The sequence below is a fragment of the Stenella coeruleoalba genome, assembly GCF_951394435.1.
Source record: "Stenella coeruleoalba genome assembly, chromosome: 1".
Classification (NCBI taxonomy): Eukaryota; Metazoa; Chordata; class Mammalia; order Artiodactyla; family Delphinidae; genus Stenella; species Stenella coeruleoalba.
Genome location: NC_137169.1, coordinates 125,667,857 through 125,691,955, shown reverse-complemented (window position 1 = coordinate 125,691,955; position 24,099 = coordinate 125,667,857). Strand labels below are relative to the sequence as shown.

General features: G+C 45.8%; 1 protein-coding gene across 4 annotated transcripts in view; it reads right to left on the bottom strand.

The window, feature by feature from the left end:
- The window catches only part of KIF14 (kinesin family member 14), a 51,701-nt gene that overhangs the window by 3,334 nt on the left and 24,268 nt on the right, over positions 1-24,099 (bottom strand). For 2 of the 4 annotated variants that reach the window (XM_079934677.1, XM_079934678.1), the window contains exons 17-27: positions 22,395-22,542; positions 21,874-22,026; positions 20,257-20,383; positions 17,750-17,843; positions 17,096-17,225; positions 14,116-14,216; positions 10,266-10,360; positions 7,140-7,364; positions 6,791-6,972; positions 4,083-4,241; positions 3,368-3,490 (exon numbers count right to left, since the gene is read on the bottom strand). In XM_079934677.1, coding sequence (XP_079790803.1) covers positions 3,368-3,490; positions 4,083-4,241; positions 6,791-6,972; positions 7,140-7,364; positions 10,266-10,360; positions 14,116-14,216; positions 17,096-17,225; positions 17,750-17,843; positions 20,257-20,383; positions 21,874-22,026; positions 22,395-22,542 — 1,537 coding nt within the window. Of the gene's footprint in view, positions 1-3,311; positions 3,491-4,082; positions 4,242-6,790; positions 6,973-7,139; positions 7,365-10,265; positions 10,361-14,115; positions 14,217-17,095; positions 17,226-17,749; positions 17,844-20,256; positions 20,384-21,873; positions 22,027-22,394; positions 22,543-24,099 lie in introns of those variants that run through there. The other 2 variants (XR_013830232.1, XM_079934679.1) reach the window with 2 other exon arrangements.

The following is a 24,099-nucleotide window of genomic DNA, read 5'->3' as shown; positions in this document are numbered from 1 at the left end:
TCCAAAACCTCCTTTGGAAGGGGGTGAGATAACTGACGTGTCCAGAAAAAGATCACACCCTCAGAACTTTACATGCATTCACCAGTCTCCCTGAGATAAACCGACAGAGACACTGTATTGGTTCCAGGTGTACAGCATGATTCAATACCTGTATGTACTGTAAAATGATCACCGCAAGTCTAGTTAATATCTGTCGCCTCACAGTTACACGATTTTGTTTCTTGAGAACTTTCAGGATCTGTTCTCTCAGCAGCGTTCAAACATAAACCACAGTACTGTCAACCACCACCGTGCACGTCACACCCCCGGGACTCGTTCATCTTACAGCTGCAAGTCTGCACCCCCTGCCCGCCGGCCCACTCTCCCCCCGCTCCACCCACCTGTTTCAGTGAGCTTGGGTTTTCTAGATTCTACACACACACGAGCTCACACAGCACGTATCTTTGTCTGAGCCAGTTCACTTTCACGTGCTTTACCACTTGATGCTCAGTTGATTCTCCACCACGGCCCCATGCTGCAGAAGCGCCTGTCCTCACTTTACAACATGGAACCAGACCCCGACGCCTAGGTCAGAACCCGGGTGGGACCCCTCCCCTCCCCTCCCCTCCCCTCCCCTCCCCCCCCATTCTAAGCTGTTGCTTGTGCTGCTTGGTTGTGTCCCGCGGCACTTCTGCCACGCGAGCTGCTGAAGCATGTAACTGGCTTTTCCCACAGAGCCCTTCCCGGGGTCTAACTCAAATTTCCTCTCTGTGGTAAAAAAAAAAAAAGAAAAGAGCACCCAAATTCTGTTTTTTCCCTCTTGACTCCAGCTTGAAAATACAACTCCAATGCCTTATGTCTGAGCTGATTTTGTATTTCTTCAGATATTTGTTCTCCTTCTGTGGGTTCTTATGAGTTTAACTTTTAAGAATACGATAAACTAAACCCCCGCCGTGAGCACACTGCTGTGGCCTTCTGCAGAGAGGAAAGGAGAGGATGGGGTGGGAGCAGAGGTCCACATGGAAATGCAGATCCCATCAATTCTGTGATGAGGGGCCTGACCCTTTAGCCATTTACTTCCTCAAAACAAGACCAGCGTCCCCATCAACAGACGAATGGATACAGAAGATGTGGTACATATATACAATGGAATATTACTCAGCCATAAAAAGGAACGAATTTGGGTCATTTGTTGAGACGTGGACGGACCTAAAGACTGTCATACAGAGTGAAGTCAGTCAGAAATAGAAAAACAAATATCGTATATTAACGCATATATGTGGAGCTTAGAAGAATGGTACAGATGAACCAGTTTGCAGGGCAGAAATAGAGACACAGATGTAGAGAGCAAACGTATGGACACCAAGGGGGGAAAGCCGCAGTGGGGGCGGGGGTGGTGGTGGTGGGATGAACTGGGCGATTGGGATTGACATGTAGACACTGATGTGTATAAAACCAATGACTAATAAGAACCTGCTGTATACAAAAATAAATAAAATACAATTCAATAAAAAGACCAGCGCCAACACCTGCACCTGCTTCAGCACCCGCTCAACGCACCCACACGCACTATTCCACCTGCACTGTTCATTAACTTACCCTGCACCCTTCTGCACTCCTTGCCAGTGGAAATGCTACTTTGCAAACAGCGATAAGTAAAGTGTTAGTGATGAATGTCACCGCCACTGCTGCAGGGCACAGCCAGGCTCCGGCGTCAGCTGTGCTGGCGGAGTGCCCTGCCTGCAGAGCCGCATCAAGGAACCCAAATCAGCCTCGTGTCCCCTGGACACAATTAGACCCACAGACCTTGAGGCAGTGACAATGTGAGCTCCTTTGGAATGTGTTTATTTTAAAAACAAAACAAGACACAAAGTGAGATAGGAAAGTGCAAGCAGAGTGTCTACGGTTAGGATTTCCTGCACGCTGTTCTTAATCTCGTAGGATGCTCAGAGCAGCTTAGGAAGTGAGCATGGTCCGTCCTCGCCTTGTAAATGGTACAGCCGAGGCTCAGGCGGCTGCTCAAGGCTACCCGGGACCTGGGGAAGCAACTCAGCGTCTCCCAGCTCTGAGCTGCCCTGGGCAGAGATAAAGCCCCATCATCTGACGGAAGGACGGGGAGCCCCTCTGGCTCACATGAGAAGCTTCCCCTCAGCTAAGGGAGCTAGAAATACACCAACGCAAAGGCTTCCCTAAGAGGAAGAAAGAACTCTCACTTTCCCCGCCTTCCTGTAAACAACGCCCCAGAGGGGTGGGAACCGACAGCCCTCCACGCACCTGCCTTCCCCAGATCACCACCACGTACGTAACTCTTCACCCACGCGGGTGACCTCAGGAACCCGAGTGTCCCCGGGGAGCTCCTTCAGATGTGGTTCTAACAACAGGTGTTACAACAAGACTCTAGAACAGACCAACCTGAAATCCACCGTCACAAGGTTTGAACTTCTACCTTCCGAATCCCCGACTCACTAATACAAACTCTCAACAGAGAAGACTGGTGCGTGGTCAGTGACTTCCACGTGGCAGGCTGACTTTGGGAGTCAAGCAGGTAGAACGTAAGACCCCGACTCAGGGAGACTAGGTGCCCCGGCTCAGTGAAGCCACGGGACCGGCAGTAACCACCGCCCCCCACAAGGTGGTGAGTGAGGGTCACCTCTACTCCGTGTAAACACCTGGTCCAGTACCTGCTACCAGGAGTCACTTAATAAGTAAACGGCTCACAACCTGTGCCACGGGTGTTATCACACATGACAGGTGAAGAAACAGGCTCAGAACACTGAGCGACTCGGTAAACAACTGCTGGAAGGTGACGGAGCCGGGTCACACACACAGGTCCTCCAATGGCAAGATCCAGCCGGTCCCCACAGCCCCCCTGTAAGCCAGCACTGGCTTTGTACTGAGACATGAATTAGCTGGAGGAGGTGGGGACAGGCCTGTCCCAGGAGGCCACCCACATCTCCTTTGGTCCTATATCTTGATACGAGACAACTGATGTGAACTCCCCTTGTTCAAGACAGTGGATCGATAAATGGTAGTTTCCACTCTCAAGTGGAAGAGCAGAGTCCTGAACAAAGACGAGGAAGAAAAAGAGAAGCGGAAAGTGGCCACTAGGGGTCGCTGACACACTCTGTCCGCTCAGTTTATCCCCAGGCAGCCCTGGCAGGACCAGCAAAGCACGAACCACAAAAGGGGCTGCAGTGACTCAGGTGTAACCTGGGAAATGTCACTATGAGTGATGACGTCAACAGCCTTTTCAGTAAAAAACAATCCAACACAAGCTAAAATACATAGATTTATGAAAACCTCAGTCACTGGCTGAGTTAAACTATGTTTAAAAACCAGCTTTACATACCGGCTGGTACTATACAGGACATCCCCTTGTTCGTCTTACCTCATCTTGGGGACTCTGCCTTCGGAGTGCACGCTCAAGCTCTTTTGCTTTTTCTAGTCCAGAATCTAGGAGACTCTCCATTCCCAAGCCTACACCATCACAAATAGCACCCATGAAATCATCCTAGGAAAAGTTTTTAAGCGTTAACTGGCAAATTCAAGTTCTATATTCTTTTTAAATTACCAAATAATTAAGTTATATTTTCTGCTTATTTTAGGACTGTAATACATTCCAAGTTGATTAATTCAACAAAAGCTAGAATAAGAACTAACGGTGCATAAGGAAAAAAAATTAGCCAGTCTGTAATTTTGTATCCCACATATTATATGTTAAAGAATGTTCATCCTCTTAGACAGGACGCCGCGTTGCTAGAACGTTTTAATACAATATTATGTTTTCAGTAGCATGAATAATTAAAGCAAGCAAATACACATCTTCTAGAATGACATGCAAACGTAATTACGTTCTTCACATGTTGGCCGGCTGAGCACCCACCCTCCAGGGCACATGGCAGACCTTCAAGCCAAAGATCTGGAAGGCACGGCGAGGATCCCAGATCATCAGGTACATTTAACCACTTAGACTGGGACAGCTTTCAATCTCCTGCTAAACTAGCAAAGGATGTGCTGCTACTCATCCTGCTTAGCGACACCACTATCAGAACCCCTACTGTTCCCTGAGATGAAGGCTTCCACCACGAACGCTGCCGAGTTACCTGGAGGCTGGCAGCCCCGCAGTCGCTGCTCTCCAGGGAGCGCAGCTGGTCCCCGCTGAGAGCTGCTAACTGCCCCGCGTACTTGATGGCTTGGTGTACAATCTGGATCACTTGCTTCTGAGCCTCTTTCACCATTGATGAAATATCTGAAGAGCAGCCCTGTGAGATAAAAATGGACCAGGGTATCGGATACGTGAGATTACCAGGGGAGGTAAGAACAAGACCGGTGTGAAGAAAATGGATTCTGCATTCATCGATACGGTGACCGTGCTTCATCAAAGTCCGATCGGGACCAGACAACGTGCGATCCCAGAGCTTCTGACGGTGATGACACGACTAGGACACAGGCTGCCCTCAGAGAGCCTCTGCACTAACAGGAGACGGAAGGGGAGCAGGCAGCAGCCAGACGTGAGACGGCGGCCGAGCGCTCCCTGTGCCGGGGCCGTCTGACGGATGGGTAACCAGGACGCTTCCTACTATGGGGGGTGGGGAGGGGCAGGGAAAAGGGAGGGAAGACCTGAAACCCTGCAGATGAAAGGCTCCCCCACGTCTCCCAGAGGAGCGGGGAGGGCGGCTCAGGCACCCCTCCGGGTCTGCCTCCTGGAAAATGCTGCCTGTATCACTGCAAGGTAAGGATGCTCAGGCTACACTTAAGCAGAGCCTAGTTCCTAAATCCAGGTTTGCCGGCTGAACTTCAGCGTCTCCTGAGCTCAGCTGACCTCCCCCTCCAGGTCACCCGTCCTCTCCGCCCTGATTCCTTATGGAAAGCATTTCTCACAGGGCAACAGGCCACAGCCCTAAGTTATGGTCAAAGCGCTTTTCCTCGAGACGGAAGAGACGGGAGAACGCTCCACCCCAGGTCCCCTGCAGTCCTTTCTTGTAACACCAGCCAACTAACTGGCCATCACAGCAGCCTCGCCAGGTTGGCACTGCCGCTTCACTTTCTAGGTGGGCAACAGGAGACTCACAAAGTCTGTGCAAGGACACACGCACACCTAATCCAGCCCCGGTTCACACACTGGACTTCCAAACGCCCGCGGCGGGTTGGGTTGGGTTTTCCCTATCCTGCACCGCCTCCAGGATCTGAGGCTGACCGAGTCACCCAGCCCTCCCGTGACCACGCGGCTGGAGCCCAGGCGGCTGGGGGTGACCCTGCGGCCCGCGCTCTCAGGGCCTGCGCTGTCCGAGCCCTCCTGCCTCTGTCCCCCGTCCTCACCGGTCTGCGGCCCACCCTCCTTGTGACGGTCACTCTGTTTCCTCGTGACCTATATCCAAAGTGACCCTTCGTCCAATGTCAGTTTATAATTAATTCAATTGCAAGGACCCAACCGAGCATCGATCACAAAACGAGCCCTCGTGAGAAAGGACACCACATTCCATCCACCTGCCGGGAGCTCACTGCCCACACCGACACAGTGCATTAAACGGCACAACGGGTAACGCACAGGGTTATTATCAGAGGAGCTAATAGGAGGGATGTGTGGCCAGGTCTCGGGGAGCCCCACAAAGACCTCCTAGGGGAGAATAATGGACAATGGAAACCACACGTCTAGCTTCAACACTGGACCCGTAAGTTCAGTCAGAAAGAGAGCCTCCCAGGAGGCATCTGACGCCAACTGAGCATCCACTAGAGCGGAAGGACCGGGAAGCCTTGGGAGGCTCTACAGGGTCTGTCCAAGCATCTAGAACATTCGCTACAAAGCCTGTCCCTCTGGGTTTCTGCCTTGGCCCCTCGTACGTGCGGAGCCTCTCAGAGGAGGTGCGGGCATCCGCAGATGCGGGGTCTCTCCAGCACCAGCCCCCATGTCCCTCTCCTCCAGTCCGCCCTGGTCACACGGCTGCCAGAGTAAAAATGCACTTCCCAGGGACACCTGCAGCTACGTGTGGTCACGTGAGGAGGTTCTGGCCAAAGATACGTAAATAGGAATGTCACGTGGCGATTTCCAGAAACCTCCTTAGAAGAAGGCCCCTTCTTCCATCCCGTGCACTGACCTTCCCTGGAGCCCTGGACGCGGTAGACACAGAGCCTGGGGCCACGCTCGGGGCCCAGCCGAGAGCTGCACGGAAGGAACCGGGGTCCCGAGGCAGCCGCCAAGCCCGCCTCCAGATTTTATGAGAGGAAGGAAGCTTCCACCTTACCTCTTCCTACAGCCAAGCCTCATCTTATCTGACTTAAGGTAAACAGGGAAACAAGATTACTTTCCTTGCCCCTGTGCCAGCAGGCTTGTGACTAACTCACCCCGCACTGAAGCCCCACCCATAACCAGAGCGAGACCCCAAACCCCTTCCCGGCAGCCCCTGCAGAAGGCAGTACGGCCCAGGGTGGGGGGGGGGGGCGGAGGTAGGAGCACACGCTGGGTCCACGGTGACCTGGGCCCAAGTCTACGACCTACTAGTTGTGAACAGTCGACACACCCTCCTGGCCTCCACTTCCTCACTGATAAAGGGTGACAACACCAGTGCCCACGTCCGGGGCTGCGGTGAGGACTGAAGGAGTTAACATTTGTAGTGCCCGGGGCGCAGAAAGCCCTGGGAAGTCTCGCTGCCATCAATCAATCATCCAACATCCACAGTCTTGGGATTTCAATACAGAAAGCGCTTCTGAAAATCCTAAGGGTCGCATTTTGGGCAAGATGCGAACAGGAGAGCGTCGATAAACACCTGCTGAACAGATGAGTTCTCCTGGCGATAAGCCGAGATCACTTTACCTGCAGAAACAACTGTAAGCAGCCTCCCAGCTTCCTCACTTCCCGTCTCAGCTCGGCCGGCGAAGCCCCCGTGCCGGGCCTGGGGGGGACGCCGCTCAGCCAGTGTCTCGTCAGCACCACGAGCCGCTCGAAGGCGCTCGCCACCTGCACAGCGAGCGACTGGTTTGCTCGATCGGAGAACACTTCGGAAGAAGAAGAAAACTGATAAGTGACCCCTGAGTACGAGAGCTCACGTCTGATCTGCATGAAGACACTGTAACGCCGGGCACCGCATGACAGAGGTGACAGAGCCACGCACAACGGAGCAGGGAACCGCGGTGCTCGTGAGCGGGTGGCAGGGGCTGCTCACCGTTACTCTGACTGTCTTCGTCCTGTTCTTCATGAGCTCTGGACACGGCGAGTATCCCGTCGTGGATTTTAAGGAAATTACTAATCAAGTTGTCCGCGACAGTGTTTTCTTCATCATCACTCTGTCCAAGAAGCTCTAACGACGAGCCAATCAATTCCTTGCAAACTCCGGGAAGAAAGGATTCTGCTGAATCTGGATACACGGGGCTTGATTTCCCTGCTAAGCCTGTGTCGACAGAAAACAGCCACCTCAAGCCTCGTTTCCAGGGACGATACTTGCAAACAAACCCATCAGTGCAAGCGGCCACAGAACACTGGCCACACATTCTAAGTAGGCTACTCCTACTCCAGGACACCTTACTTCCATACACCAAGCGGAAAACACAATTCCACAGAAGAATCAATCAACCTCTCAACAGCATCCATCCATAGCTTAGCAGCTACAGACACAGATGACAGGGAATCCAAACATCCCACGTCCCCACTGGCTTAACCTCCTTCTTTATTTACTTTTTGGTAACACCTAAGGAACTGTGAGTTGGTGAGAACAATGGCAGTTGCATAAAACAATATAAACACACCAAATATAAGTAAAACAAGCTGGAAAAGCAGGCAGTAATAGAGCGAACGACGTTAGAAGGGAGACCTCTCGGCACTCTTCCTGTAACAGCCCCTGCTCTAGGCACCCTACAACCAACAGAGGTGAAAGCCAAACAGCTGTCTACAGTTAATCTATCACATCTTGGGGAGACAGACTCTCAGCATAATTTTCGAAGCACCGTCCAAACCAGAGGTAAACGGAAAAACTTTAAGAGCTCATGTGGCGCCTCTGGAAATAACTTTATCCCGGAATGCTAACACGTGAGTAGGGTTCTCATTTAATATGTACGATTAGTTTTCTGCTCTACTCCATAAGCCATTAGAAACAGCAAGCTAAAAGGCAGAGTGAAATAAAGGCACCAGGTGGGGACTATTAAGAGTCGAGAGCCGAGACAGGAGCTGGATTTGGGAAGAGAAAACAGCTGCCAGCCCAAAGCTCTGTCACTGCAGGGTGACGACGACAGCGACGCTCCTCCCGTCACCACGGACAGTTAACCACGTAACGCCTGCTTAGTGAGATACCGGTGTGAATGCATCCCCAAATCCAGCATCAGCGTGTCAGAAAGACTTGTAAAAATCTAGTTTCGAAATACGGCCCCTAAGGTGAGAGGTTCAGACACTGGCTCGACTTTCCGAAGCTGGCAGGCCTGTCCTCCCACACCTCGCAGCCCCCCGGGCAGGTTCACACTAAATGCACACGTGGGTTTCCAGCTCCCTCTCTGAAAACTGCAAACAAGCAAAGACCTCTTATATGTCTGACTTCCCCTTGTATCTTAACCTTTAAAAAGGGCCCTTAAAAAATGACCCTTGAACACCTGAAACTAACACAATGATGTAAATCAACTATACTTCAATTAAAAAAAACAAAAACGACCCTCAAAACAGGTTTAGTTATCTGGAAAAGGTACCTTTGTAAAACATCTTACTCTCAAATAATACTGAATAAATAAGTTGCTACCACAGATATAGAAACTTTTATTTTGCTGGTAAACATAAAGTCTATATTAAACAAGTAGTAGGATAATAATTATCTTTCTAAAAGATAACTTTATGATTAAAAAAAAAGAAACCCCAGTGTCTTTATTTTATTTATTTATTTATTTTTTTGCGGTACGCGGGTCTCTCACTGTCGTGGCCTCTCCCGTTGCCGAGCACAGGGTCCAGACGCGCAGGCTCAGCGGCCATGGCTCACGGGACCAGCCGCTCCGCGGCACGTGGGATCTTCCCCGACCGGGGCACGAACCCGTGTCCCCTGCATCTGCAGGCGGACTCTCAACCACTGCGCCACCAGGGAAGCCCCCCAGTGTCTTTATTTTAAAGGCAAAGATGAGACACAGTTGCCTTCATGGCTACTCATATTCCACTGACACCTTTATCGAAATAGACTACTACATTACGGAGTAATTTTAAAACTCCATTTACTCAGGCACAAGTGACATTCTGTAAAGTGTAAGCTGTGCACATCTTAAGTGTGCAGCTTGTCTTTACACACGTGTACCCCGTGCAACCCCCGCTCAGATCGGCACGTGCAACAGCCCATCGCCGCTTTCCAGCAGGCTCCCTCGTGACCCACCATTCTACCTGAAGTACTCGGACACACGTGTACCCCGCGCAACCCCCGCTCAGATCGGCACGTGCAACACGCCCATCGCCGCTTTCCAGCAGGCTCCCTCGTGACCCACCATTCTACCTGAAGTACTCGGCTTCTGTCACGATAGATTAGTTTTGCCTATTTTTGAACTTCCTATAAATAGAATCATATGGAATGTACTCGTTATCATCTAGTTTCTTTCACTCAACCTCATGTTTTGGGGTTCATCTGGGTTGTTGTACGAATCAGTGGTTCTTTTCTATTGCTGTGCAGTAGTCTGCTGTTACCAGGCAGTAATTTTAATTATTACAGGTACTTACACATATAAATTACAGTGTATCCCCTCTTCTTATGAAAATTGACATAGTCAATATTGGCATGACATAATTATTCAGTGGAATAATTCCTATAACTTTTTCTTTTAAACTTTTAAAAATTAAAGCAGCTTTAGACAAATCATGCATATTATATAAACTTCAGAAGAAAACGAAGGATATGCTGTGAAAGGACGTCTTCCTTCCTGCCCCGTCCCCTCCCCCAAGTGCCTGGACAAACCAGCGCTTCCAGGGAGAGCATATTCATTCATAAGCATGTTTGTACACATCTTTCTTCTCCTCCTCACACATGCGATATCCTGTCATACGTAATCTGCTACACCTTGCCTTTTTTTCACTTAGAAGAAAACAACATCCTCATACATTTTTGAACAAACACACGTCTTCCACATTTGAACTAGTCACTCAACTAAAGGCTTGGAATACATCACAGAGCACAGAGTTTCAGAAGTGGGAGGGGTCTCCGGTCCACCCTGTTTACAGAGGAGATGGAAGCTTCCGGGAGATGAAACGATTTGCACAAGAACCGGAAACAGGACAGTGGCAGAGACAAGACTTGGAGCTATTCCCAGTAAACGACAAAGTCTGAAGAGAAAAGTACCTGATGAGTGTGAAGAGTGCAAATCCTGGGCCGCGGGGACCGCTATGCCATGCAGGCAGCTGGAAATCCTCCTGTTCTTCATCAGAGTCCTGCTCCTGGAAAAACAGAAACCGTAAGGCTGGCAGCGACACTCCACGTGGGAAAATGCGAAGGACACAGTTTTAAATTCTCCAAAGAGAATGGACATCCACGAGAATGTTTTCCATGGAAATATTTTCATCAAGGGTTAAATTAATTTGGTTTATCGAACAGGAATTTACTCTTGTCAGGTACCAGTCTAACCCTCTAGTTAATGAACTGAATAGAACAAATGCACAGCTGACCCGTGAACGAGGCGGGGGTTAGGGGCGCACAGTCAGCCCTCGGCACACGGGGTTCCTCCACACCCGCGGGCTCAGCCAACCCCAATCCTGTCGTGTTTACTACTGAAAACTGTGCTGTTTGAGGGTCAGCTGTCCTACTATTCACAGGCTCCGGATACTGTGGTTGAGACACAGCAAACAGGGCTTCTGGGCTCACGGAGCTTACGGTCCACAGGAAGTCAGGAGGGCACGGAGGGCTGCGGAGGCGCTCGGATGGAAGGACTCAGCCCCAGAGCCGGGAGGGCCCCCGGAGCGAGCCTGGGGCCGACCTCGGATGCCAGCTAAGGGAGCGTGGATTGATCCCGAGCAAGTTATCCTGGGAAGGGTTTTAAGCAGGGAAATGATCCAGGTCAATAAATTCAAGTAAATATTTGCTGCACAGGGCGAAGAGCACAGCACCGGGAAGCATAGCAGCGGCACAAGGCAGGAGGCGACCCCAAGATTCGACCTTCAGGGCTCTTCCTGCTGCCTCTCCCCTCAGCCGAGGGTAAAAACACTCACGTCTCCCCCTGGGTGTGACGGAAGGAGCGCCTGCTTCCGTATCACCACCCGTGGACCAACTTTCCAAAGCCCAGCTCCAGCCCCTAGACATCAGGCTGTGGCCCCAGACCTCAGTCCAGCGGGACCTTTGAAGTCTTCTCCTTAACAGGACCCTCTCTACTAGTGGCCACTCACAGAAAAACGCTACTTGTTGAAAAGATGGTTAAACAAAAGCATTCTATCTGTAGTCGCCTAAATGTTTCAAATATAAAATCTCCCCATGAATTCCTACGAGAGAAACACAGAATTATGACTGACAACAGGGAGAGAAAATATCAATTCTCACAGGTTACAGTTTTTTTACTTAGTAGCGAAAGAAAAGCGTACATTATCCCATTAAGTCTGAACTAGGAAAACTTATTCTTTCAACACGACTGTAGTTAAACAATGTTTAAACTCAAATTAAAAAATGCTTGTCACATTCCTTTCAAAGAATTTTTACTTAACATCGGGGGAAATTTTACTTTTAACTGTCAACAGCACATATCAAAATTTATATGCCACCAAACCGGTCTATTTCACCGCAGAACAAGCACATCATTGCCTAGAAGCTCCATAATTAAGAGTCCATTACCTTCAGGCATTCTCAGAATCTGCAATTCTGTCATGAACATTCTTACAAGGCTGAAACTTCATACACAAGGCTCCTGACCAAGAGCAATCCATGTTTTTAAAAAAATGATACTTTTAAATTATAGACGTTTTCAAAAACATCTCTGCCAAGTGAAAACACCTGATTTCGAAATCTTAGAAAATGTTGCTTTGATTTTTCAGTGACAATTTAAGTTTCTGTTGATTCCCTAATTATTCCCTTATTATTAAGTCAGCGGGACTTAAGATGTAAATTACTAACCTTCAATAGGATAAAACTTTAATGTTAATTCTTAATGCTTGTATTTGATCCACACGTCTAAGTACACAAAACTTATACCTGTTTATAATAAAATAAGAAATCAGTAATTTTTAAATCTAAAGGAATTTATAAACCACACTCTCAAGAATCTGTAGGTCTGGGTTGAATTCTGGGAGGCTTATGCCACCCACTCTCGGCTGGTGTAAGTGTCCCAGGCCCCATCGGCCCAATTCCACTCCAGGACGAGTTAGCTCATTTCAGTGCCGGAGCCCACCTCGGTTTTGAAGTCCTCGGGACAAATCACCTGAAGACATCACTTGTCTTTTCACTGGAATTGGATCAGAAATCATATCCTCTCTGTATCCCAAGGTTATTCAATACATATTAGGTGCCTGAGAGCAAGAACTGCCATTTACAGAACAGCCACGGACAAGGTTGGATCTAAACCCTCCCAGCAACACCGCATCATCCGCGTCATCGGTCCCGTGTCAGAGACCACGGTGGTCACCGGAGAAGCAGCTGCTCCTCACGGATGACCCTGTCCTGTCTCCAGCTCACAGATGAGAAAACTGAAGCCTCGAGACGTCCTGCCCTGGGCCCCCGGCCACATGCGGCCAGGACGAGGACTCAGGTCTCGGTGGGACCTGTGACTCTGCACAGCACGGGCCTGCAGCGGATGCACTCAAGGAGCCCAGAGTCTGTTTAAAGCACACGCTCTGTGTTTCCTTCAGCCTGAGATTCGAGCTGCCACGTACCTAACATATAACATGAACGCGACGTCCTGGCTATTTCTTACTCTAGCTTAGCAGCTAGAATGCAGGATATAAAGCAAAAGTCACAGGTAATTAAGCAGTTCCACCTCTTTGAGGAGAGTTTATGCAAAGGAGTTTAAAATAAGCATGGTCAAAACCAAGAGAGGCCTAAAAAGGTTTAGAAACCCAAACGGACTCTGAGCTGCGCTGAAGGCGATGAAGTTGAAACTACATTTAACCCGAAACTCGCTGTTCTTCCCTCTGCAACAGAGAGGCTGGTGACTCTGGACAAGATCCTTGTCTCTTTAAATCCTTGGTTACTTCACCTGTAAAATGGGGGTAAGGACAGCAGCAGTTCTGAGGTGAATGAGACTCTGCTCCACATGCATTCAGTACATGTTCTATCTATGGCGATGCTTCTGCTGGATGAAACGCCACTGACCTTTACACCCTGAAAATTCCCGAATCCCTTCTACAAAGTCTTAGACCTCTGTGTACACCTGGATGACCCCCAGGAACCTCAAACTCACCGCGTCCAAAAGAGCCTCCCTACCATCCACCTCAGGGAACCCCACCCTCCCCTAGTCGCTCGGCCAGGACCCGCCTGCAGCCCCGCATCACTGTCACCCCACACCAGCCCCCGAGGCCTGTGATCCTGCCTCACGGATGCCCGTAGACCTACCCTCCTCTGCAGCCCCTGCCCAGCCTCGGGTCAGGTCTTCATCAACCCGCCCCGCCCCAACTTTCCTCCACGCCAGGTCTTGGAGGGCAGGGAATATTCTGTACTTATCCCCGTATCCTCAGGACATGGCAGCCAGCAGTCCTGTTCAAAGATCAAACCAAGGGGCTAACCGAGTCCCAGGACGAAGGCGTTCCTACTACAGCGTTCGCCTCTCTGTAACCCAAGCACGGGGGCGTGTGCAGGGGCAGCGTCCTCTGGCGCTGAGTCTTGTACATTGTAGTTAATAAGCAACATTTGTCACGTACAGAAGTCCTCGTCACCGCGATTTAGCGTTCTGAGGTGCTCATACTAACTTAATGGCATTTCAAACTCGGTAACTTACAATAAAATATCATAGAATATGCCAGGTTTTTGAGAAAGGGTAAAGTAATAAACACTGTTCATCTTTATAGGAAATTAGGTTTATGCCAGTCTAAGTTGCTCTTAAAACTTATATGGTAAAATACTGAGGCTGTTTCTTCATATTCTAACTGAATATAAACGATCTAATGCCCTAAGTGTAATTTGATCAGTGACCTACTGGGTTCCTTCCCAGATATCCACCATGACAACAGATAGTTCTTTTGAGAAGGAGGAAAGCCAGTAACACAAATGTCCTCACCTCCTTCTGGAAAATGAAGACACTGGAACATCTGTAATGTCGGGTTCCCATTCATCTTCAGGGTCGCAAAACACATCTTCACACTTGTTACTACAATGGCTCTAAGAAAATTAAATAGATAGTTTCTAGTAATTATGGGTTAAAAATGTTTAGCAACTAAGGAAAAATGTTTACTTTGTCGCATTTATAAAATTCGCAAAATTATAGATTATCTAGATAATGTTAAAAAAAAATCGCATTCCTGATAAAATTTTTTAAAATCACATGACACTAGGAATTATATTAAAAGAAATCTACTAATAAAAGCAACAGAAATCATTAAATAATTTAGAAAAAATAAACATGATTTAGAAAACATAGAGAAAACAAAAACGATAGCGTCCTCAGGAGAAAAATAGAATAATCTGACAACATCAAGGGGACCTGAACAGACACTCCTCCACAGACGACACACAGACGGCCAGCAAACACAGGAAGGACGCTCCACATAGCCGATAATCAGAGAGATGCAAATCAAAGCTACAGTGAGCTGTCACCTCACAGCGCTCAGAATGGCCATCATCAAAAAGTCTACAAACAATAAATGCTGGAGAGGGTGTGGAGAGAAGGGAACACTCTTGCACTGCTGCTGGGAATGTAAATTGATACAGCCACTGTGGAGAACAGTATGGAGGCTCCTTAAAAAACTAAAAATAGAACTACCATACGACCCAGCAATCCCACTACTGGGCATATACCCTGAGAAAACCATAATTCAAAAAGCGTCATGTACCACAATGTTCACTGCAGCTCTATTTACAATAGCCAGGACATGGAAGCAACCTAAGTGTCCATCAACAGGTGAATGGATAAAGAAGATGTGGCACATGTATACAATGGAATATTACTCACCCAGAAAAAGAAACGAAATTGAGTTATTTGTCGTGAGGTGGATGGACCTAGAGTCTGTCATACAGAGTGAAGTAAGTCAGAAAGAGAAAATACCGTATGCTAACACATATATATGGAATCTTAAAAAAAAAAATGGTCATGAAGAACCGAGGGGCAGGACGGGAATAAAGATGCAGACCTACTAGGGAATGGACTTGAGGACACGGGGAGGGAGAAGGGTAAACTGGGACAAAGTGAGAAAGTGGCATGGACATATATACACTACCAAATGTAAAATCGATAGCTAGTGGGAAGCAGCCACATAGCACAGGGAGATCAGCTTGGTGCTTTGTGACCACCTAGAGGGGTGGGATAGGGAGGGTGGGAGGGAGGGAGACACAAGAGGGAAGAGATATGGGGATATATGTATATGTATAGCTGATTCACTTTGTTATAAAGCAGAAACTAACACACCATTGTAAAGCAATTATACTCCAGTAAAGATGGTAAAAACAAAAACAAAGACAAATTTGAATTAGCTTTGACACAAAATATTAATTTAATGAATCAGCATTTTTGGAAATGAATACATTAACGAATAACTATAAAATGCTTAAAGCAATATCTGGTCAATATTAACTGTGGAATAAATTATTATGAATTATTTCTAATAAAAAAGGTTCAATCACTTCCTGGTTGAATATATTGATCATGATAATAATCTATATTTTAAGTTAAATATTTAAAGCAATACCAATTGAAGTGCTAGCAAAATAAATATAGAGATTGATTCAAGAATAGTATAACTAAATGGAAAAATAAGTAAAGAATATTGCAACAAACGGTTGAAAGTAGGAATGTAAGGTAACTCACCCACCCATCAGATTTTAATGTATATGTCAAGGCAAGAATTATCAAATGACCTCAATACAGTTGTTTTTTTAATTACACAAGCAATTCACATTCATTGTAGAAAATCTGGAAATTATTAATACATATAAACACAAAGAAAAAAATTTTAACCACCTGCAAACCCATCATTTAGAGGTAAACTGTCAGTGCTTTTGTATGATTCCCTTCAGCCTTTCTGTATTTTCTATTGTGAATATACCTTGCATTCCATTCCTGGAATTAACCCTACTTAATCATGGTATAAGTATTCTCTAAATACAACCTTGGGTTTGACTTACTAACATTTCTTTCAGGATTTTTATAGCTGTGTTCATATTAAGATTGGTTTGTAATTCTCTTTTGAATCATCTTTTCAGTTTTTGTGGGGTTTGTTTGTTTTGATTGTAATCAGTTATTCTAGCATCGTAACTGTGACACTTTCTAGAATAGTTTAAATGTTAACAGGATTTGTCTGTTTTTTGGAGGTTCAAAAGTGCTTACCCATGAAATTGACTGGGATCAGCATCTTTTTTTTTTTTTTTTTTTGCAGTACGCGGGCCTCTCACTGCTGTGGCCTCTCCCACTGCGGAGCACAGGCTCAACGGCCATGGCTCACGGGCCCAGCCGCTCCGCGGCACGTGGGATCCTCCCGGACCGGGGCACGAACCCGTGTCCCCTGCATCGGGAGACGGACCCTCAACCACTGCGCCACCAGGGAAGCCCAGCATCTTTTTTTTTTTTTTTTCAGGCTAGTTCATTGACAAACTTTTCAATTTATTGCTTGGTTAGTCACCTATTAAATCAACTTTCATAATTTCTCTTTTTCTAGAAAAATCTTAACTTTCTAGAAAATTATTAAACTTATTAGCTTACTTATTAAACTTATTTACATAAAAATGTAATATAATCTTAAAATGCTTGAGATCTTTATTTAAATGCTATGTCCATTCCTAAAATCACATGTTCACCTTTTCAAAGAGCTGAAGCCTGAGTTTATTAATTCTAATTTGTCAATTATTCCTCTTATTTTTAATGATTCCTTCATCTATTCTCCTTTGGTTTAGGTTTATCCTTTTCTAGATTGAGTTAACTAGTTTATTTTCATTTTTCCATTACACAATTCAAGCATTAAGGCTATAATCTGGCAGAATCCTGTAAGTTTTTACATATAATATTTTGATTTCAAAAAGGTTATAGAGATTTTAATAATATTCCAAACCTCGTAAAGTTCTTTCATTGCCGCAAGCTTAGACTCAAACTTTTCCAGACTCCAGACAGTTGAGACCCCTAGTTGCAGGTTACGAACCTGAATACAAGTGTCAGAACTACTTCCTTTATCTGATACATGTCTGAAAGAAAAACCAAAGAAAAAAAATGCTTCTCCTAAAACATACATAACCTAGAGTTTTCCGAATTAGAATGACTCCCATAAAAATTCAGACCACTGATTAAATCTCTCCATAGTTAAGTATTTTTGTTATACTAATAATCATGTCTAGTATATACTATATTAAAATAACTTCTTATATAATAATTTCTTAGAAGTTCTAATATTGTATATTCCTTTTAAAATGTGGAATACTTATAAATTCTCAACTCAAAAGAAAATTAGTGAATTCCTAAAACATCTAAAATTATTCTGTTTATAAAATATACAAGTATGTTCATTGCTGAAAGCCTTTTTCACTCCAGAGTGAGCTCTGAGAGGGGAATCTGGAAGTGCCCCTGGGGATTATGACACCCACTTGCTCCTGGACAGGCATGTAGGATACCATGTCCTTAGAGAAACTAAAACAGAAAAAAAATCACATGAAGCATGAAGCGTGACTAGTTTAAAACAACAAATTACTTTACAAATAAGATAATCACTCACCTGCCAAAAACATAATTCTTTTTTAACTTGTTGCTGATGGTATTGGCTTCCTGAATCATCACGGAGAGTTTCATGGAGCTCCAACTGGGCTGAACTAGCAGAGAGCACACGGAGAAGATTCAGAACACGTATGTGAGCACTAACACGCCACCAGGCACAACACGTCCTGAAAAACAACTGACTTCAAACGAATGGTTTTAACGATACATCACAGAAGGTGAAGGTGACAACTCAGTAACTTTTCTTCAAGCCTCACTGGTGAAATAAAATATTCTTCATACAAAATGAGGTCTTTCACCCGTGGAGGCGTGGAAGAAAACTGAAGTTCACAGAGAGAGGATACGGGTTTTGCAAACAAGGAAATGCCAAAGATGCTGCTTTTCCTTCTAATATTTTTAAAGATTTTTTTTCTAATTTCTTTTTTCCTAACTCCTAACTTATGTAAAGTATTAGGTAAAGTATACTACAGCCTTAACTTAAATAGAACCACAGTCCTTTTTTAATTTTGCCTGAAATTTTAAAAATAGATAGATAGATAAAGACAGAAACAGAGATATATTAGGACATAAAAACACTTTCAGTACATAATTCCACGTTCCTAATTCAAATTTAAGATTTTGGCATAAACATTTTCTATGTTGTTCAAACTTATAACCAGCATTCCATTAAAAACATTTTTTTGGAAGAGTGAAATTCATTGTTCATGTGGATAAAAAAAATCAAGTATTCATTGCATGGTACTGTTTTAGGACCTAAGAGGAATAAAAACATGTATTAATACAATGTTCTTATCTCTCACAACAGATTTAACAGTTTCAAGGTAATTTAAAAACAGAAGTTATGGAAAGTATACGGCACAACTACTAAGTATTCTTGCTAAAACACTGAACCCGGACGACGGGTTCTTTGCAGGGTATGTAGAGGCATAAGCAACAGCCTGGACATACAGTCAGCAAACCCAGAATCTGCGAAACTCTACAGGTAGAGAACCTGGTTTCTGCAATACATGAATTATAAGGGGACAGAGAGAGAGGAAGGAAGAGCCAGCTGACAGATTAAAAGAGACTTAAAAGGCGCATCTAGGGCTTCCCTGGTGGCGCAGTGGTTGAGAGGCCGCCTGCCGATGCAGGGGACGCGGGTTCGTGCCCCGGTCCGGGAGGATCCCACATGCCGCGGAGCGGCTGGGCCCGTGAGCCGTGGCCGCTGAGCCTGCGCGTCCGGAGCCCGTGCTCCGCGATGGGAGAGGCCGCAGCAGTGAGAGGCCCGCGTACGACAAAAAAAAAAAAAAAAAAGGTACATCTAGCAAACACAGGGTGTGGACGACCACATTTGTATCCTGATTCAAACAAACCGAATGGATTTTATTTTTTATTTTATTTTATTTTTTTTTTTGCGGTACGCGGGCCTCTCACTGCTGTGGCCTCTCCCATCGCGGAGCACGGGCTCCGGACGCGCAGGCTCAGCGGCCACGGCTCACGGGCCCAGCCGCTCCGCGGCATGTGGGATCCTCCCGGACCGGGGCACGAACCCGCGTCCCCTGCATCGGCAGGCGGCCTCTCAACCACTGCGCCACCAGGGAAGCTCCTGGATTTTAAAAATTATGACATAGTCCACAAAATTTGAATAGGGACTAGATATTTGATGTGTAAGAAATTATTATTAATATTTTTAGGTGTAATAATAATATCAGAGTTATGCTTCAAAGAGTGACAGGGAAAGAGAGAAAAGAGAGTTCTTATCTAACTTGGAGATACACAGTGAAGTATTTACAGATCAGGTGACAGGATGTCTGGGATTTGCTTCAGAATAGTCCAGGAGGGCAGGGGGATTGAGCACGGCTGGAACAAAACTGAACATGTGTGGGTAACTGTTGAAGATGGATGATAAGTATGGAAGAGTTTACTGTAGTAATCTCTCTGCTTTCATAGTTTATTTGAAACTTTCTATAATTAAAAAAAGAAAGCTTACATTAAACAGCCTGTGTTTGGGGAATTCCCTGGCGGTCCAGTGGTTAGGACACTGCGCTCTCACTGCAGGGCCTGGGTTTGATCCCTGGTCAGGAACTAAGGTGGCACAAGCCACCCGGCACAGCCAAATAAATACATAAATATTTGAAAAAAATGCTGTGCTCTACACAGGAATGTAGAAACGTACAAAAAAATAACTTTCAAGTGAGAAAGAAAACGAAGTATGCAATGATTAAGCACAACTCAGATTAATAATTCTTATAAAATAAGAATTAAGGATTAGAGTAAGACATTTTAAGAAGCATACTACACATTAAAATAATACTTGGAATTCTGTTTACTATTTGCTTATATAACTAAATATTCTAAAAAGTGAATATCCTAAAAATAATCATTCATACAAATTTATCTAGATCCAGAGAAGTCAGCAAGATCTAGAAAAAAAATTTTAAATACACAAAGTTAATTAACATTTTACTAACTGTATGAAATAACATACATAACTTTAGAAAATACCTGCTAAAATCGTCCTATACTCACTTGTGAAAGTTCTATCCCTATTACTCTGATTTTGCTGTAGAATTTGTACTTCCTTAGCAATTCTTTGTTTCTCGGTTTCTAAAGCTTCCAGAATTCTTGCATGGCGGATCCTGTGGTCTTCTAAAGCCTAATTGATATTCATTCATGTGGAGCCGTACACGAGACCGTGCAAAGAGAGAAATTAGAAAACCAGACTGACAATGGTAATGCACTACATAATTCTCATTTCACAGTGCGTGTTTTATTAAGCATAAAGGCTTTTAAAAAATGATTTATAAAGTATCCTCATAAAATGATTTTTTCCCCCACAACAAAATCATTAGGAATTTTTGATAACATAGATTAATCTTTTTCTCCCCATTGATAGGAGCATAAAAACCTTCAGAAAAAAAACAAAAAAAGGAAAAAACTACTCAAGAATTTGTTGACTAAATTAAAAAGTTAAATTAAAAATACACCTAAAAACCTCACTTGAGGGCTTCCCTGGTGGCGCAGTGGTTGAGAGTCCGCCTGACGATGCAGGGGACACGGGTTCGTGCCCTGGTCCGGGAAGATCCCACATGCCGCGGAGCGGCTGGGCCCGTGAGCCATGGCCGCTGAGCCTGCGCGTCCGGAGCCTGTGCTCCGCAACGGGAGAGGCCACAACAGTGAGAGGCCCGCGTACCACAAAAAAAAAAAAAAACCAAAACACCTCACTTGATACAAATAAGCCTTATAACAGCCCACTAATGATAATTGTTTTCAAGATTTAAACACATCTGTTTTTCTCTTAAAACTTTCCAGGGTGGTTCACTAGCCCCTCCGTGCTCTAGAATCGGCTAATATATGTATTCTCACCATTTTATAGTACCGGTACTCTGGGGTTACTGCGAGTATCTTCCTCTACCCCCAACCCCACCATAAACTTAAGAAGGAAAGAAGGAAAACTGCCATTTGAGAGTAAAACTTGAAGATGTAAGAAGTCGCAGCAGAGACGAAAGCAGGGGCTCTCCCTTCCGGATTCAGGGCCCCCCTCCAGGGCTGGTTAGAAGGGATTCCGGCCCCACCCCAGAGGATGTGATTCGGCAGTTCTGGTCGGACCGAGATCTGCACGTCTACCAGGCGATGCTGAGGCTGCTGGTCCAGCACCTGGAGAGCCACCGTGAGCTGCCCTTGAAAGATGCCTCTGTGCTCAGAGAGATGAGGCAAGTCAGCGCCTGAGCTCCCAAGGCTGAGGTAGTTCCCTGAGGACTCACGCGGGCACACGGCCTGCTCGCTGCTCTTTCCACCCTGGCACTGGGATGTAACCCGTCCAGGAGCTGAGCCGTCCCCCCTTCTGTGTACCACGCCCTAGTATCACCTCACTCCTTACATCGTTCGGCATGACTGACCACAGGGTCGCTGTGCACGCAGGGAAAGAGAACACTCGACTGAAACTCGCTGGAAACAACAGCTCTGTCCCTTTGAAAAGATCTGTGTGAGCACATCGTGAGGACAGAGGCTTTCAGGCAGGAAGCCCCTTCTCACCTGCAGACCTGGATTTGGCCATCGCCCATCAAGAGACCATAAGCTCTTTAAAAAAAAGAAAAATCCAGCCTCTCCTCAAGATAGCTCAGACTAGCTATAAAATGAAATTACCTGTTTCGTAGCCAAAGTCTCCATTTCTAACCGCTTTTTGTTGACATATATTTCCTGTTCAAAACGCTGCTTTGCCTTTTCTAGTTCCTCAATTTTGTAATTAGCCTTTTGGTTATTTATTTCCTGTATCTTCTTCCTTTGACATTCTTCTTTCTTTGACATACAATAATAAAAAATAAATAGGGCAAAGATACAGAGCAATTCTTCAAAAATGATACCAAATAGGTACAAAAGTCCCTTTGTAAAAATCAGTGCACAGGAAATTGACTCACAGATAGAAAAGGTGCCCCAATGCTTCTCCACCCCATCCAGGTTGACTAACCCAACCGAAAATAACCATCACTAGTCAAACCTTTCAGAGCGCTGCCCTCCAGATGGGCTTCTGGGAGGCAGGGCTGCCCAAGGGCTGGGGGACAGAGCCTGTCTGCTTCTCCTCCCCCAGCCCAGCAGCCGTGATCTCCCCTCTGACGCTCCCCTGGGGCCCTGCACCGGCAGAGAAAGGAAACAGTTCTGCCTCTTACCAGTTCTGCTTCCAGGACTTTTATTTTGCTTTCGTACGCAGCTTTTTGAGAGGAAAGCTCTTGCTGAGCCATTTCTTTCACGATCTGGATCCCCTGCATCATTTCTTCCTTTGCTTTCAACTGCGCCTCCTTTATTTCTGCTTCAAGTCTACAAGTAGCAAAATATTCAATAGTGACAGGGTACTCTGTCAAGAATTCTTCATATGCTATAATAGTTCTTAATCATATTAAGATGTTAAATTAAACAAAAGTTCAAATCTCAAAACTTCATTTCTGACATTCTGTCAGCAGCATTCTGAAATGTTTATTAGCTCTAGAACTCTTTATACAAACAAAACATAAAAGGTTGAAAATGTGCTCATTTCTAACTTAATTACCATTGCAGATGCTCGATATTTAAGCAAATGTTTTTCTAATGCTTCAGCTATATAAAAATGTTTTAACTTACATAAAAATATAAAATATATATTTATAACATAATTATGTTACAGTGAACACTGCAGTAAATATTACAGTTAACATTGTAGTAAACACAAAATATGGGCATTTTATGTTAAACTAACAATGGTTAGGGCAAAAATTATTTCATATCATTATCTTTCAATTCATGTTTAGGTCACAGATTAGGAATATATTGAAATGCCTCTAAAAGCATGATACATGAGCTGATAAAGCAGAGATTGTACCATATTTTTCCAATCATCTATAATAACTTTGTAAGCAGACAGGGTGGGGGGTCCCCCAGAGAGAGAACCAGGCAGGGCTTTCTTGACAGAAGAGAAGCCATGTTTGGCCTGAGCCGTTTTGCGATCTGAGCCTGGACACAGCGCTTGCCCTTGAACAAGCCTCAGAAACCAATGATCTCGAGGGAAAAAAAGAACAACTGTTATCAGGCAAGAGAAACAACAGCAAAGATAAGACACCCGTTGTGAAGACTCGCAGCTCTGAGTCAATGGTGAAGGTTAGCCTGAAGCTCAGCCACCAGGTCAACGGGAACCTCAGGGATGGAGATGCTGACCATCTGTGATCCCCGTGACTTCAGTCAACTGAAGCCTGGACTCTGTCGATCCCTGCCCTGATTCTATGCTGACTTCTCCCCTGCTCGGGCCCCTTCACGAACACGCATGTACCCTTAGCTTAAAACCTCCCCAGTCTTACTGTTGGGGAAGCACGGCTTTGGGAAAGTTCCCACGTTCTCCTTACTTGATGCAAGCAATGCATCCTTCCTTCTCCTGATCTTTGGCCTGGCTGTGTCTTTTGGCTCGACGCCCACCAAGAGGTGAACCCAGTTTTCAGGTAACACTTAGACATTTTGAGAAGTCAAAATATTAAATTACCTTTCACTGTATGGGGGGAAAAGGATTGGTGATTACAGAAAACTAAAAGCTTTTTTCTTCTCAACAAAACCCGACGCTTTAACAACTGTACTGCATAAAATTTCCGTACCCAATTTTACTGAATTAGAATAAGAATGTCAGGGCTTCCCTGGTGGTGCAATGGTTGAGAATCTGCCTGCCAAGGCAGGGGACACGGGTTCGAGCCCTGGTCCGGGAGGATCCCACATGCCGCGGAGCCACTAAGTCCGTGCGCCACAACTGCTGAGCCTGCACTCTGGAGACCACAAGCCACAACGACTGAGCCCGCGAGCCACAACTACTGAAGACCATGCGCCTAGAGCCCGTGCTCCACAACAGGAGAGGCCACC